Source organism: Eurytemora carolleeae, unplaced genomic scaffold (assembly GCF_000591075.1).
Source record: "Eurytemora carolleeae unplaced genomic scaffold, Eaff_2.0 scaffold284, whole genome shotgun sequence".
NCBI lineage: Eukaryota > Metazoa > Arthropoda > Copepoda > Calanoida > Temoridae > Eurytemora > Eurytemora carolleeae.
Genome location: NW_019396564.1, coordinates 284,675 through 299,588, shown reverse-complemented (window position 1 = coordinate 299,588; position 14,914 = coordinate 284,675). Strand labels below are relative to the sequence as shown.

Below are 14,914 nucleotides of genomic sequence, written 5' to 3'. Positions count from 1 at the left end.
TAAAAAATCTACTATTCGCTGTACAGTTATTGATTAACGTTTATTCAGGTTTTCATCTACCGCTTGTTTTGGAAATCCAGGGACTCTCCAAAGAGAATCAAAATGGACGATATCAAAAAAGCGTTCCCGGCCCACAGTGAATCATCAATCAGGAAACGGTTGAAGCCTTGTGCCGAGTTTCACAGAACAGGTCCTGATTCCAACTGGTGGGTTATGAAGCCTGGATTCCGTCTCCCTACAGAGGAGGAGATCAGGGAGATGGTGGACCCGGAGCAAACATGTGCTTTCTACAGTATGATTTCTGCAGAACAGAGACTTAAGGATGCAGGGTATGGAGACAAGTTTATTCTGGCGCAGGAGGATGATGAGAATGATAATATTGAAATGAAAATGGACGATGAAATAAAATGCGCCCCCTGGAACACGTCACGAGCTTATGTTCAGGCAATGAAGGGTAAATGCCTGCTACAACTGACCGGAGCAGCTGACCCTACTGGTCCTGCTAAAGAAGGATTCAGCTACGTCAAGATACCAAACAAACCAACAAATAAGGAGGAACAGGAAGCTCAACCAAAGCGTACGGTTACTGGAACTGACGCAGATTTGCGTAAACTTCCGTTAAAGGATGCTAAAGCTATTTTGCGTAAAAATGGGGTTCCAGAGGAAGAGATTAAGAAACTCTCTAGATGGGAGGTCATTGACGTTGTAAGAACCTTGAGCACGGAGAAGGTGAAAGCAGGAGAAGAAGGAGCAGACTCATTCAAGTTCTCTAGAGGAAACCGGTTTAGTATTGCTGAACACCAGGAGAGGTATAGAGAGGATTGTCAACGAATATTTGAGGTTCAAAACAAGGTTTTGGCCTCCGATGAGGTATTATCCTCTGACGAGGACGTGACGAGTAGTGAGGAGGAAGAAGAGGAGGACGACCTGGACGAGATGGGGAAGAATATTGAAAACATGCTGAGTAACAAGAAGACGAGCAAGCAATACATGACGGAGAGGGAGGAGATCGAGCGCAGGAAACTACAGAAGGTGATGATGGAGAACAGGTTGGAGGAGAAGAAGAAGAAGAAGGATGATGATGAGAGACCTGATGATGATCTTAGTCCAGGAGCATCACAGGTTCTCCGTATAACCAGAACCTTTAAGAATTCTCAGGGTAAAGAGTATACCAGGACGGAATTAGTCCGTAAATCTCTGGTGATAGAAACCTATGTTAAAGTCCGGAACACCAAGGACGATGCCTTCATTCGTCAGTTCGCAACCATGGACGATCAAGTTAAAGAGGAGATGAAGAAAGAGAAAAGAAGATTACAGGAACAACTAAGGCGCGTGAAGAGGAACCAGGAAAGAGAGAAACAGGGTCTCAATAAGTCGGCCAGTAGCAGGAAAGAGAAAATTAAACCTGACTTGAAGCTGAAGTGCGGAGCCTGCGGTCAGACCGGTCATATGAGAACTAATAAAACATGTCCCAAGTTCACTGGGGAGGAAGGGTTCTCGATGGATGGAGATAATGATGAGAGCAGAGATAGAAGAATGATGGATGAGAGTTTACTAGGATCAGAGGATCTTGTCACCTCAGAGGGAACAAAGATCAAGATCAGTGAAAAGGTGACAACGTGCTTCTGTTGTTGTTGATAATGTTTTTAATTGCTTTTGCTTCGGTTTTGGTCCGTTTTTTGCATGTATGTTCTCCCAGGGTTCAAATTTGGCACAGTTTAAGAAAAGAAAATGCCTCGTTCATCCTAAAGATTTGATTTTCTTTTAATAGAACACTATCATGTGAAAACGATCGTTTTTGCTACGTTTTTTTTTTCATTATTTTGTTTTGATAAAAATATTGCAATTTTTAATAAAAGCAAACTTCATGAGAATACACTACAGTTTTGGAATGTTGGAAGTTATATTAAAACTGAAACTATTAGCAACAATATCTATAAGAACAGATGAGGGGTTCACAATTTTCTTTAAAAATGTATTTAGCCAAACATAGTCTTAAGAATTTTCATTAGAGTTACCATACATATTCTTACATTACTCTTACAAAGTATTAAGAAGCCGCAATAAATTGCATAGTCCATTTTCTGTAGATAAAACCAAAGCTATTGTTTGTTCAAGATTAAAGCTATTTTACTCCTAGGTTATGAAAGCTGCAGAGGAAATCAGACGCAGGGATCTTCAACTCAAATTGCCCAGAGATGTACACAAGGTATGGATTGGTAGGATTGAGTGATTTTTGGATTAATGCTTCTTCGAGTCCTTTGAATCCTCAAATCGTTATATCCTTCAAGTCCTTTGAATCCTTTAATCTTTGAATCCTCAAATTTTTTTATATTCAAATCTTTGAATCCTCAAATCTTTGGATCCTCAAATCTTTGAATCCTCAAATCTTCGAATTCTTCGAATCCTCAAATCTTTGAATTCTGAAATCTTGGATTTATTCGAATCCTTAAATTTTGATTCCTCAAATCTTGGAATTCTTAGAATCCACAAATCTGGGAAGCTTTATATTTACAATTGTGGACTTATCTTAATATTCTAATCATCTTGTTTCATCAAAGCTTCAGTTTATGCACTTGCAGTATGCACCAATCTTTTTATAAGTTGGCTATTTGTACTTTTAAATGTCAATATGGACTGGAACCTTCTATTTAAACTTATCTTAATATTCTAATCATCTTGTTTTATCAAAGCTTCAGTTTATGCACTTGCAGTATGCACCAATCTTTTTATAAGTTGGCAATTTGTAATTATTTGTACTTTTAAATGTCAATATGGGCTGGAACCTCCTATTTAAACTTTGATGAAGCAACAAAGAATTTAAACCTTCAAAATGATACTTTTTCACAATTTTTTTTATTTTCATTTTATTTTTTTTATTTTCGTAATTTTGTGTTCTCCAGGCTGGTAAGAGAAAGAGGGCGGGAACTGGGAAGCATTGTGACTACCTGGATAAACGTGAATACGGTCCAGTCAAGAGAAGGAGAACAGACCCTGTCATTTCATTCTCATCCATACTAGAACAGTTACTGGTAGATATCAGGTTAGTACCGTTCGGATTCTTGTACAACGGACCAACTTTGCGACCTTGTAACTCTTAGTTTCATTCTTCGCTCATAAAGGGACTGTGCGTGTAATTTCAAGTGACCCTCCATGCAAAGATGGCAATACCCAACTGACAACGGGTCCCTTGAAATCGTTGTCAGGTCAAGTATGAAATAGATATAAACGTTTTTGTTTCTTTAATCAGTTTTTTTCTTTTCTCTGAGAAAGTGACTCGTGTATTTCTTGTTTATAAGAAGCAATGGAGAAACTGACCTCGAAATAAACACTTTCGACGGTATCTTCAACATTTTTATCAGATTAAAGTTTCAAGGATACCGTTGTAAATCGGACGTTGGAATCTTTTAATGGAGGGTCTCTTGAACTTACGCTTACAGTTCCCTTAAAGGGACCGTTCAATTTGTTGGGGTAATCTGAGGGTAAACTAAGCCTATTAGCTATTGATTGGTGTAGTCTTACTTTTTAAAGACTGTGGTCTGAGAAAAGCCGATTTATCATTCATAGTCATGGATTTTTTAGAATTTTCAATAAAATTTTTTAGTTAATTGTAGAAATCTTAAAATTTAAAAAAAAAATATTTTAGAGTTGTATATTTTCAAAATATAACTTATTTTAAACATTTGACGGTTTGATACGTTTTCCCTACTTCCCCTGGAATCCTCGTGATTTAATATGATAATTTTTAGATTTTATCGGGTTGTTGCTGAAAAAAAAACGTTTATATATTGTCTATGCAAAGGTATCATACCTTTCCGCTGGAATTCTATTTTCTCTGGTCATAGATATCTTTGAAAAGTTAGACTAATACAAATGAATAGCTAATAGGCTAATTAGCAAAATTATCCAAATAAGTGAACGGTCCCTTAAAGTAAGAAAGGCTTTCAATATCGATGGATTGTTGTCATCAATGGAAATAATGATATTTTTAATTAAGGTTAATGCCTGAGAGCCAAGCGTTCCTGTACCCTGTTCCTGTCAAGAATGTTCCTGATTACCAGGAAAAGATTAAGTTCCCAATGGATCTTCAAACAATCAAGTAATATTGTTTTTTAGTGGTAGAACTTTTGCTATTGGAATTATTATTATTGTCATCATTATCATTATTGTCATTATTGTTATCATTATTATCATTATTATCATTATTATTATCATTATTATCATTATTATCATTGTTATCATTATTATCATTATTATCATTATTATCATTATTATCATTATTATCATTATTATCATTATTATCATAATTATCATTATTATCATTATTATCATTATTATCATTTCAACATTATTATCATTATTATCATTATTATCATTAGTATCATTATTACCTCTTTCATCGTTATTATCGATATTACTGTTATCATTATTATCATTATCATTATTATCATTATTATCATTGTTTTCATTATTATCATTATTCTCATTATTATCATTCATTATTATCATTGTTATTATTATTATCATTGTTTTCATTATTATCATTATTATCATTATTATCATTATTATCATTTTATTATTATTATCATTATTATCATTATTATCATTATTATCATTGTTATCATTGTTATCATTATTATTATTATTATCATTATTATAATTATTATCGTTATGATTCCTTATGATCATTATTATCATTGTTATCATTATTATCATTATTATCATTATTATCATTAATATCATTATTATCCTTATTATCATTATTATCATTATATTATCATTATATTATCATTATTATCATTATTATCATTATTATCATTATTATCATTATATTATCATTAATATCATTAATATCATTAATATCATTATTATCATTATTATCAATATTATCATTATTATCATTATTATCATTATTATAATTGTTATTATTATTATCATTGTTATCATAATTATCATTATTCTAATTATTATTATCATTGTTATTATTATTATCATTGTTTTTATTATTATCATTATTATCATTATTATCATTATTCCTTATTATCATTATTATCATTATTATCATTATTATCATTATTATCATTATTATTATTATTATCATTATTATCATTATTATCATTATTATTATTATTATTATCATTGTTATCATTGTTATCATTATTATCAATAATATTTCTAAAGCTAATGTGTAGGGATAATGTGCAGAACCGTAAGTATCACAGTAGAGAGGAGTTCCTAGGTGATGTTAAGCAGATCTATGAAAATTCCTCTACATATAACGGGGAAACAAGCATAATAACTATCAACTCAAAGGTAATTATTTATTCAACAACTAGCTGATGAGCCCGGCGTTGCCTGTGGAATTTCAGAAATGATATAAAAAAATATTTTGTTTTGAAATAAAAAATTAGCCTATGGACCGCCCATGGGTTCTCTCAAAAAATGTCAGCCCATTCGATCCAAACCTTATGTCAGCTATTGATTGATTGATTGATTGAGTGATTGATTGAATTAGTGATTGATTGATTGATTGGTTGATTGATTGATTGCTTCAGGTTGTTCTGGAACGAGTTGTTCAGAAGTTTCAGGAGAAGGATGATTATCTGATGAGACTTGAGAAGCAAATCAATCCTCTTCTTGATGACGACGATCTGACCGCCCTCACTTACATATTCTCAGAGATTATGGAGAAAAATATCAAAACTATGCAGGTCCGAACCATTTTAAAGGGAGGGTTCGCGGGAAGTGAAATGCTGATTGAATTCGATATCAATCGCTACTAATTTTACTTAAATTAACAGCGATCGATATCAGTCTTAAACACCCTTTCATGTTTCGCTAAAACTCACTTTAAGGGGTTAACTGTACATCTTGCCTTAAGGTTACTAAAGATGGCAATGCCCGACTGTCCCTTTATGTAAAGATGACAATACCCGATTTACATAAACACATGGAAACCATAATATGATCAAAATTGTGGAAGAGAACGTAAAATTAGTGTTCAATCCTGATAATTTCTCCCGTCTTACTTATGAGCAAGAAACGCGCTAGTCACTTTTCAGAGAAACCACTTTTCAAAATTAACAGTTTTCAAAAACAAAATGAGAGTTCTAATTCATACTTAATCGGATAAAGCTTGTAAGGGTACCGTTGTAAATCGGGCATTGTCAACTTTGCTTGGAGGGTCACTTGAAATTATGCTAAGAATCCCTTTAACACGGATTTATTTATTTTACACGATCTATTATCATATTTGCTACGAAAACAAAGGGAAATTGAATTTGCAACATCACGTCATTTGTATCCTAGAATCCGAGCAACCCATTAATTAAGTGTTTAAATGTTGTAGACCTCTGATATTTCAAACTAAACATTCTATTAAATCAAATAGTCTTAATTGTTTGAAATATCAAAGGTTTACACCATCAGGTTGAAAACAAATTACGATTAAAACATTTGAGTTTGTGGCAAAGACATTAGATTCCTTAAAATAATTGAAATATTTGGTAAAATTATTATTTTTTTGGTAAGTATTATTTTGATTTTTTTTTTCGACAAAAGACTAAACAATTTATCCATCTGTTCATTGCAATGTACAGGGTTACCCACAAAGAATGAGACTTCAGAGACGACCATATGAAAACTGTTAAAGTCTCTTTTCTTACATTCAGAGTTCAGAGACTGGTATATTTCTGCGCTTTATCATTTATTAAACCATTAAACTACTAAATTAAATGTTGTCTTTACAGTCTCATCCATTGTGAGTAACCTTGTATCAGTGTTTATTGTATTTCAAAGTTCTAACTTGATCTTTTTACTTTTTTAGGAATCCTGGCCCTTCATGAAACCAGTTAACAAGAAAGCAGTGAAGGACTACTATGATATTGTTAAGCAACCGATGGATTTAGAGACGATGACCATTAAAATCAGAACAAGGAAATATTATTCAAGGGAGGCATTCTTGGTAAGTAGTTAAAGAGATCATGTATTCTAAACTAAAAAATCATGTTTAAAGGGACTGTAAGTAGTTAAGTAGTTCATGTTTTTTAAACTAAAAAATCATGTTTAAAGGGACTGTAAGTAGCTAAGTTTTTCATGTATTGTAAACTAAAAAATCATGTTTAAAGGGACTAAGTAGTTAAGTAGTTCATGTATTGTAAACTAAAAACATCATGTTTAAAGGGACTGTAAGTAGCCAAGTAGTTCATGTATTGTAAACTAAAAAATCATGTTTAAAGGGACTAAGTAGCCAAGTAGTTCATGTATTGTAAACTAAAAAAATTTGTTTAAAGGTACTGTAAGCGAAATATCAAGTGACCTACGAATTAAAATAAATCATGTTTAAAGGGACTAAAATGGGACTTATTCGACTATTTAAGCACGGTAGTCCATCTATAGTATCCTTAACTGCCGCAAATGGGTAAAATGAGGTTCGAAAGCTGTGCAGGGGAGGATTTCCCTACCTCGCTAGCGTACACTCCAAATAATTTAAAGATCTACACAATAGAAGCTCACTTGAAACTATGATTACAATCCCTTTAATATAAAAGATTATTAATTTTGAATTTAATCTATTTTTGTTGGGTGTAACTGTTAGGGTTTATAGCTCGCTAGTTCAAGTCAAATTTTCTTTTTAATTAAGAATAACTATTCCTGGTAAATACAATCTAAAATTGTGTGGGAATCCTAGAAATGTTTTTTCACGTTAATTGAAATTGTGCAGTGGTCTGCGTTTTTATCAATACAACGAAGACGACTTTTCTATTAAAGTTTTGATCTTTAACAAGCTTTTTTAAATTACAAGTTTAAAAGTAAACAAGGGAAAATTGTTAATTGACAGCTTCTCTTTTTATCCACGTTTATGTGTTTCCATGCTGTTCGAATACTTGGTAGAAGTCAAGATGAAACCGATAGTCGTCTCAAATTTATTGATATATTCGATGACGACTATACTAAAATGCTCATCGCACATGTGGATTTTTTAAAAATTCTGTTTAGTATGACATGGAGTTGATTTATCAGAACTCAAGAATATTTAATGGAGAAACTAACGAGTATACTCTCAAAGCGAAGAAACTATTTGAAACTGTTGAAGCAACTCTAGGCTTATATCAGGTCAGGAATTCTGTTCAAAACACATTTAATTAAAGAAAATTGCACGTAAGATTGAATTCATGTTTTTTTTATTATAACTCGTTTTATTAAAAAGTTTTAGGAAAAACAAAGTTGTTTTGAATTTCTAATACGTAACCGAATAAATTAGCTTTTCTTAAATACTTGCTGTACGAGTGATTTCTCTCTAATTTCACCAATTATTCCGTTTGTACTCAAGTACACCTGTACTCTACCTTATTCCGCTTGTACTCAAGTACACCTGTACTCTACCTTATTCCGCTTGTACTCAAGTACACCTATACTCTACCTTATTCCGCTTGTACTCAAGTACACCTATACTCTACCTGATTCCGTTTGTACTCAAGTACACCTATACTCTACCTTATTCCGCTAGTACTCAAGTACACCTATACTCTACCTGATTCCGCGTGTACTCAAGTACACCTGTACTCTACCTGATTCCGCTTGCTGAAGTACACCTATACTCTACCTTATTCAGATTTTACTCAAGTACACCTACACCTGATTCCGATTGTACTCAAGTACACCTATACTCTACCTGATTCCGCTTGTGCTCAAGTACACCTATACCTTATTGCGCTTGTACTCAAGTACACCTATACCTTATTCCGCTTGTACTGAAGTACACCTATACTCTACCTTATTCCGCTTGTACTCAAGTACACCTTTACTCTACCTGATTCCATTTGTACTCAAGTACACCTATACTCTACCTTATTCCGCTTGTACTCAAGTACACCTATACTCCACCTGATTCCGCTTGTACTCAAGTACACCTGTACTCTACCTTATTCCGCTTGTACTCAAGTACACCTATACTCTACCGTATTCCGCTTGTACTTTAGTACACCTATACTCTACCTTATTCCTCTTGTATTCAAGTCCGCCTATACTCTACCTTTTTCCGCTTGTACTATAATCTATCTTTTTTAACTCCGCAGTCAACCATTATCCGCCAAGCTATTTGAACATCTCAGCATACTAGGAGTTCCTAATCTGTTGGGTGTACAGAATGGCCCGTTGAAGGGCGCCATAGCTTAGGATTGTCTCTCACTAACGTACTTAGCGCAAGCTTTTTCCTTAGAATAAAGGTTGACTGCGATTATTATTATTATTGGTTGTAGGACCACTGTGGACACCTGGAGAGCAAGATTCGTGAGACCCAGCAGCGAGCAATGGATCAGGCGGAGATGGATTCCCTAGGGACATCTCTCGGCGGAGAGGCGGAGGACACTGACCGGAAGAAGATGAGGAAGAAGAAACCCGAAGGTAAAAGTAACAGAATACTGAAAACGAAAAGTTTCAGGGGTGTGTATTTTCCCAAAAAAAATCCTCTTTTGGTCCCTCTCATGAAAATTATTTGTTAAGGTTGTATTCACTGAATGTAGGAATATAATTGATTTTAAAGGGAGAAAAAAATATGTTTAGGTGAAAAGTAAAAGGACGGAAAAACTTGTCTTTAGATGTTTAATTTTTTATTTTTTACATGAGGAACATTAGAAATACGTAATGTTTGAATTATTAGGTTCAAACATGGTTGAAATTTTAATCTCGAGATTTGAGCCAGTGCGCGGTTAAAATTTATTAAATTCGGTGTCAGGAACATGGAAAATATGTAATATTATTAGGACAACTTGAGGATGATCTTGAGTACAGTTCAGATGAAGAAGAGGATTGGGATGAGGTTGAGGATTCTACTAGCCAAGGGTTCAGTGTTACTGTTGATCCAAATGCAACAGGTAGAAGTTAAACATTCAATTAATTAAATTAATTAAATTAATTAAATTAATCAAATTAATCAAATTAATTAAATCTTCGAGGATTTGTGAAAGGACTGTTAGCGTAATTTCAAGTGAACCTCCATGTAAAGATGGCAATGTCCAATTTACAATGGTACCCTTGAAACCGTAATCTGATCAAAAAAAATGTGCAAGATACCGTTTTTTTTCTGACTCTCCGTGTCTTCTTAGAGAACCTAACAAGAAAACAAACAGTTTAAAGGATCAACATAATATCTAGTTCATACTTGATCAGATTAAGGTTTCAAGGGTCACCTGAAATTACTCTAACAGTTCCTTAAAATTTATCAAAACCGAGAAATCAAGAAAGAATTTGAAACTTTCTAGCGTCAAGTTTTAAAGAAGCTGTCGAAGAAAACGAAAAATGAAATATTTAGAATTTTTACCAAATTGTTTTTATTCTTAAAAGGACTGTAAAGGAAAAAGGAAAGTGGGTATAGGCTGAAACCTGAGTTGATTAAGACATATAAGACATCTGTCTGATGTTCCTGTCTCGAGAAATGGATATATAACGGTGTCAAGATTTACCAAAACATATATATATGCAAGATTTTGTATAAGATTCGTAATATTAAACAGATCATAACGTAATTTTGGGCGTAATTTGGGAGTAAGTTGGGAGTAATTTGGGAGTAAGTTGGGAGCAATTTTTGGCCTGGGTTAATTCTTACATAATCTTCAGAAAGGCGACACGAGATTCAGCTTGTTTTCTTGGTCATGTTTTCCTGAAAATTATTTCACCACTTTTTCATTATGATTTCATCATTTTTCATTATCGATCCTGATTGTTCTATATATATATAAAGTAGTAATCTCTGTTTGTGTACTTGGATCATAACTCAGGAACCCCATGACCGATTTGCCTCACATTTTGATTGGGGAACTACGGAGAACCACGAGAATGTTCTTAGCTTGGGTTTAAAATGCCAAGTTGAGGGGACTCGACATTTTTAAGGAAAACTCCAGGCAACGCTGGAAGAAGGACGACAGCCATGTCGTCTTTTATTTAGCTCTTTAGCTTCTGCAACATATTCGTTAGAATCGACTCAGGGTGACAAGGGGTTTGATTCCCATGGATTAAGTTGTCTACTTGATCTGATAACAATCCCGAAGAGCCATTCTAAAAGTGTCTTATGTCTTATGGTACCTTGTGTTGGTTATTTTACAAGCTAAACAAACCATATTTTAAACAAAAAACTTCAATGTACGGTTTGTCAGAGAACTTGCGGGAAAAGTAAATCCAAAAACAAATTTGCAATAAACGGGCGTTAAACACGGATTTGGGTAAGAATTTGAACTCGGACCCCTACAAAGGATGCCTCAAGAAATCCTAGTCAAGCATGATCTGAGCTGGGATCTTCAGAATTAGATACCCTTAACCCGTTAATCTTCTCTTTAATCCGGTCTTTTCTCTCTTTCTCTCACTGCCAGTTTCCTACCTTTACTTTACTCATAAAATTGGCGAAAAATTTCAAATTTCCCGGCTTCTCTGATTGGCTATTCCGGTTTCTCCAAACAGCCATCGATCGGTTGAGTTGTATACACTTTTACATAAAATTAAGACAAATTAAATCTTGATTAACAAAAAGAGAAGATCAAGCTATCAAATCAAATCAAATATTGTTTATTTACGCAGAAACATTATATAAGATAAATCATTATTACAAGGGGTAGATTAAGTGGCAACTGATAAATGTTCTGCGTCTGAAGAACTGCTATAACTGTAGCTGTTTTCATATCAGCTCCCCAGTTGCTCGACAATAAAAGAAAGAAAAACTATAGATACGGTATTGACGGTGTGGTGGTGGATGGTTTAGCTATATCGATATCCACGATTCTAAATTTTCAGCTTTGATTTGACTGGGTAAAATGTTGAGAGTAATCCAAGTCATGTATGTTCTTATATGACTTGGTTGGTAATTACACTAACTAAGCTAGTGGGCTGGTCAAATAGGCCTCTGATAGTCCGGGGACTGTAAAAAGTCTGGCCGAGCCATCTAAGTTGAAACCGATCCGATATAGAATAGGGTCGGACGGGTACGTCACTTAGGCAGGTACAAGGGGTCGGTCCAGTTCGAATTCAAATTGACTTTAGTCCACCGTGTAATATTTAGAGTTACCTGGAGGTATAGTTGTAAAAACAGATCCTGGTTTACTGGGTGAGGATGTGATGGTGAAATCTGAACCTGTTGATTTACAAGATTTTTACGCAAATCAGCTGCAGGTAGTGTTAGTAATCGTTTTTAATAAAAAAAAATCTATAAAACTTCAAAGATTACAGAACTGTATTATGCTAAAGTTTGTTTTTATTAAACTATGCAATTCTTTATCACGTTCGTTTTTGTATCGTTTTTGGGTCGTTTTTTGCACAGTTATCTTCTACCTGGGTTATAGAAAAGGCAAATGTATGGAATACAAATTTAGAAAACATACTTTTACATTAAGCAAAACTTGGACCTTGAAAGAAAGGCAAAAAACGACCAAAACGAACTAACAGAAAGCACATCACTAAAGGTAATAGGTACTAGGTGTTTTACCATTTTCTCCTTCTTTTGAAGATCTAATGAACCAGGGATAGAATTATAAGCTTTTGATATATTGTTGCATCGTCTTCTAAACTAAATCTTCATGTAAGATTTTTTTACTTGATTTTCCTGAACGTTCAAAATCAGTCTGGTCTGTGCAGCTCTGAACCCTGAACCAATATTTAGATCTATCCATACCATAAATAAACCACAAAAAGTATCATATTTTTTATTAGAAGCAAGCAAGTTTAGATATATAATAATATAAATATTATATTTTGAATAACGCCAACGTTGAATCCAATAACTTCTGGGTTAGTAATTAGGTTTTAAAATGAGTAACTGATAATATTAGGACCGGCAAACATTTTTGCTTACTGAATCCGGATCCAAAAACTGCAAACAAATATTTTGCTTTCAAACCCTAAATCTGAAGTGTTGAAAAAAAAGTTTAAAATTTCCTTATCTCTGAATGTTTTAACAAGTTAAAGCATAAACATTACGGGGGAAAAAATAAGAAAAAATTTAAATTCATCTTTTGTTTAGAAAAATCAGTAAATCTTAAAGAAATGAACTCATTACCTGGATCCGGATCTATTTTTTCCCAGTGCGGATCCAGAATTCGGATCCGCATCAAGCACTGATATTAATAATAAAACAATGTTCAGGGCGGACCAGTCTTCAATATCCAGACTGGTCAAGATGGTCAGTTCTATGCTGAAGCCTTCCAGCAACCACAGGGATTCCAAGCTGGGTTCCAGGTCAGTTATGTTTACATTATGTGGCTCAAGTTTTACACCTTCGGGGTTTCTTTATTTTTCAGTTCTTTTTCGCTCTGTAATAAGAATGATAAAAATTCATTTCCTCGGATCTTCGAAAACCCCCCCCCCCCCCTTATAAACATTCCTGTAAAGTTAACCTGAAATTGTTATTTATCTATCTAGAACCTGTCTGATTATCAGATGCAATATCAAGCATCAGAGCCTGTTATAGATGAAAACTACGATCCGACAGATTTCCTTCAGGTAATAACATTAATCCTTCTAAATAGTTTTTAGATTTTAAAATTGTGTAATGTCAAAGTTTGCTTTTCTTCCATTTTGCAATATCCTATCCTAAAAAAATAGAAGCGCACAAACGTTCTGAAAACGATGGTTACGACACATTCGTTTTTGCCGTTTTTGCATCGTTTTTGGAGCGTTTTTCGGTCATATTTTGCACATAACTTCTGCCAGGGTCAAAATTTGAAATAGTGTGATATAGAGAAGAAGAAAAATTAAATATACAATTCAATAAATTTTAATTTCTTATACTATGCTAAATTTTGACCCTGAAAGAAAATAGAAAGAAAAAACGACCTTAAAACTACCTTAAAACGATCCTAAAACGACCCAAAAACGATGCTAGAATGAACCTAAAACGGACCAAAAATGACCCAAAAACTAACCTAGAATGATCCTAAAACGAACCTAAAACGAACCTAAAACGAACCTAAAACGAACCTAAAACGAACCTAAAACGAACCTCAAACGAACCTCAAACGAACCTAAAACGAACCTAAAACAAACCTAAAAAGAACCTCAAACGAACCTCAAACGAACCTCAAACGAACCTCAAACGAACCTCAAACGAACTTGAACGAACCTAAAACGATCCTTAAACGATCCTTAAACGATCCTTAAACGAACCTAAGATGGTTTAAGGGAAAATAAGCGACCTTCAATGTAAAGATGACAATACTAGAGTTATATCGGTACCCAGCAAACATTTGTCTGGTTAAGGTTGTCTGACATATACCTATTAATCTACTAAAACGCTTTAAAAGTTTAAATTACTGAATTGTTTGAAAAAGCTGATTTATATTCAAGAAATATTGAAAGTTAAACTTGCTAAAAGTGGCAGAAAATAGCAAGTTACTTCTAAATGTTTGAAAACGCTGATAAATATTCAAGAAATATTGATAGTTAAATGTTTGAAAACGCTGTTAAGGTACAAAACACTCAATCTGATTTCGGGTTACGGTTGATTGATTTAAAATTATGTATTAATATTTTTCCATAATTCTAATATAATAGTAATTTCCTGGCAAGATTAATTTTTTTGTTTAAATCACTTTTTATCCTTACTTTAATGACTGTAGGTATTATTAGAATTATTTTGCCTATTCACAGTATTTTAAAGCCTCCTGATATATTTGACGTAATCATTGAATCCTAAAAACATTCAAAGAGATGATTCACTCCCCCCAGCTGACTGGGAGAATATATATTCACAGTAGTTTAAAGTCTCCTGATATATTTGACGTAATCATTGAATCCTAAAAACAATCAAAGAGATGATTCACTCCCCCCAGCTGACTGGGAGAATATATATTCACAGTAGTTTAAAGTCTCCTGATATATTTGACGTAATCATTGAATCCTAAAAACAATCAAAGAGATGATTCACTCCCCC

The 14,914-nt window shown here is 33.7% G+C and overlaps 1 protein-coding gene across 1 annotated transcript in view; it reads left to right on the top strand.

Annotated features, from left to right (window-relative positions):
• The window catches only part of LOC111705556 (transcription initiation factor TFIID subunit 1), a 35,005-nt gene that overhangs the window by 17,755 nt on the left and 2,336 nt on the right, over positions 1-14,914 (top strand). Inside the window, exons 24-36 of the mRNA XM_023478145.1 lie at positions 49-1,611; positions 2,141-2,209; positions 2,904-3,043; positions 3,998-4,099; positions 5,193-5,313; positions 5,556-5,711; positions 6,827-6,964; positions 7,999-8,115; positions 9,261-9,405; positions 9,765-9,875; positions 12,050-12,159; positions 13,129-13,221; positions 13,405-13,485. Coding sequence (XP_023333913.1) covers positions 49-1,611; positions 2,141-2,209; positions 2,904-3,043; positions 3,998-4,099; positions 5,193-5,313; positions 5,556-5,711; positions 6,827-6,964; positions 7,999-8,115; positions 9,261-9,405; positions 9,765-9,875; positions 12,050-12,159; positions 13,129-13,221; positions 13,405-13,485 — 2,946 coding nt within the window. The remainder of the gene's footprint in view (positions 1-48; positions 1,612-2,140; positions 2,210-2,903; positions 3,044-3,997; positions 4,100-5,192; positions 5,314-5,555; positions 5,712-6,826; positions 6,965-7,998; positions 8,116-9,260; positions 9,406-9,764; positions 9,876-12,049; positions 12,160-13,128; positions 13,222-13,404; positions 13,486-14,914) is intronic.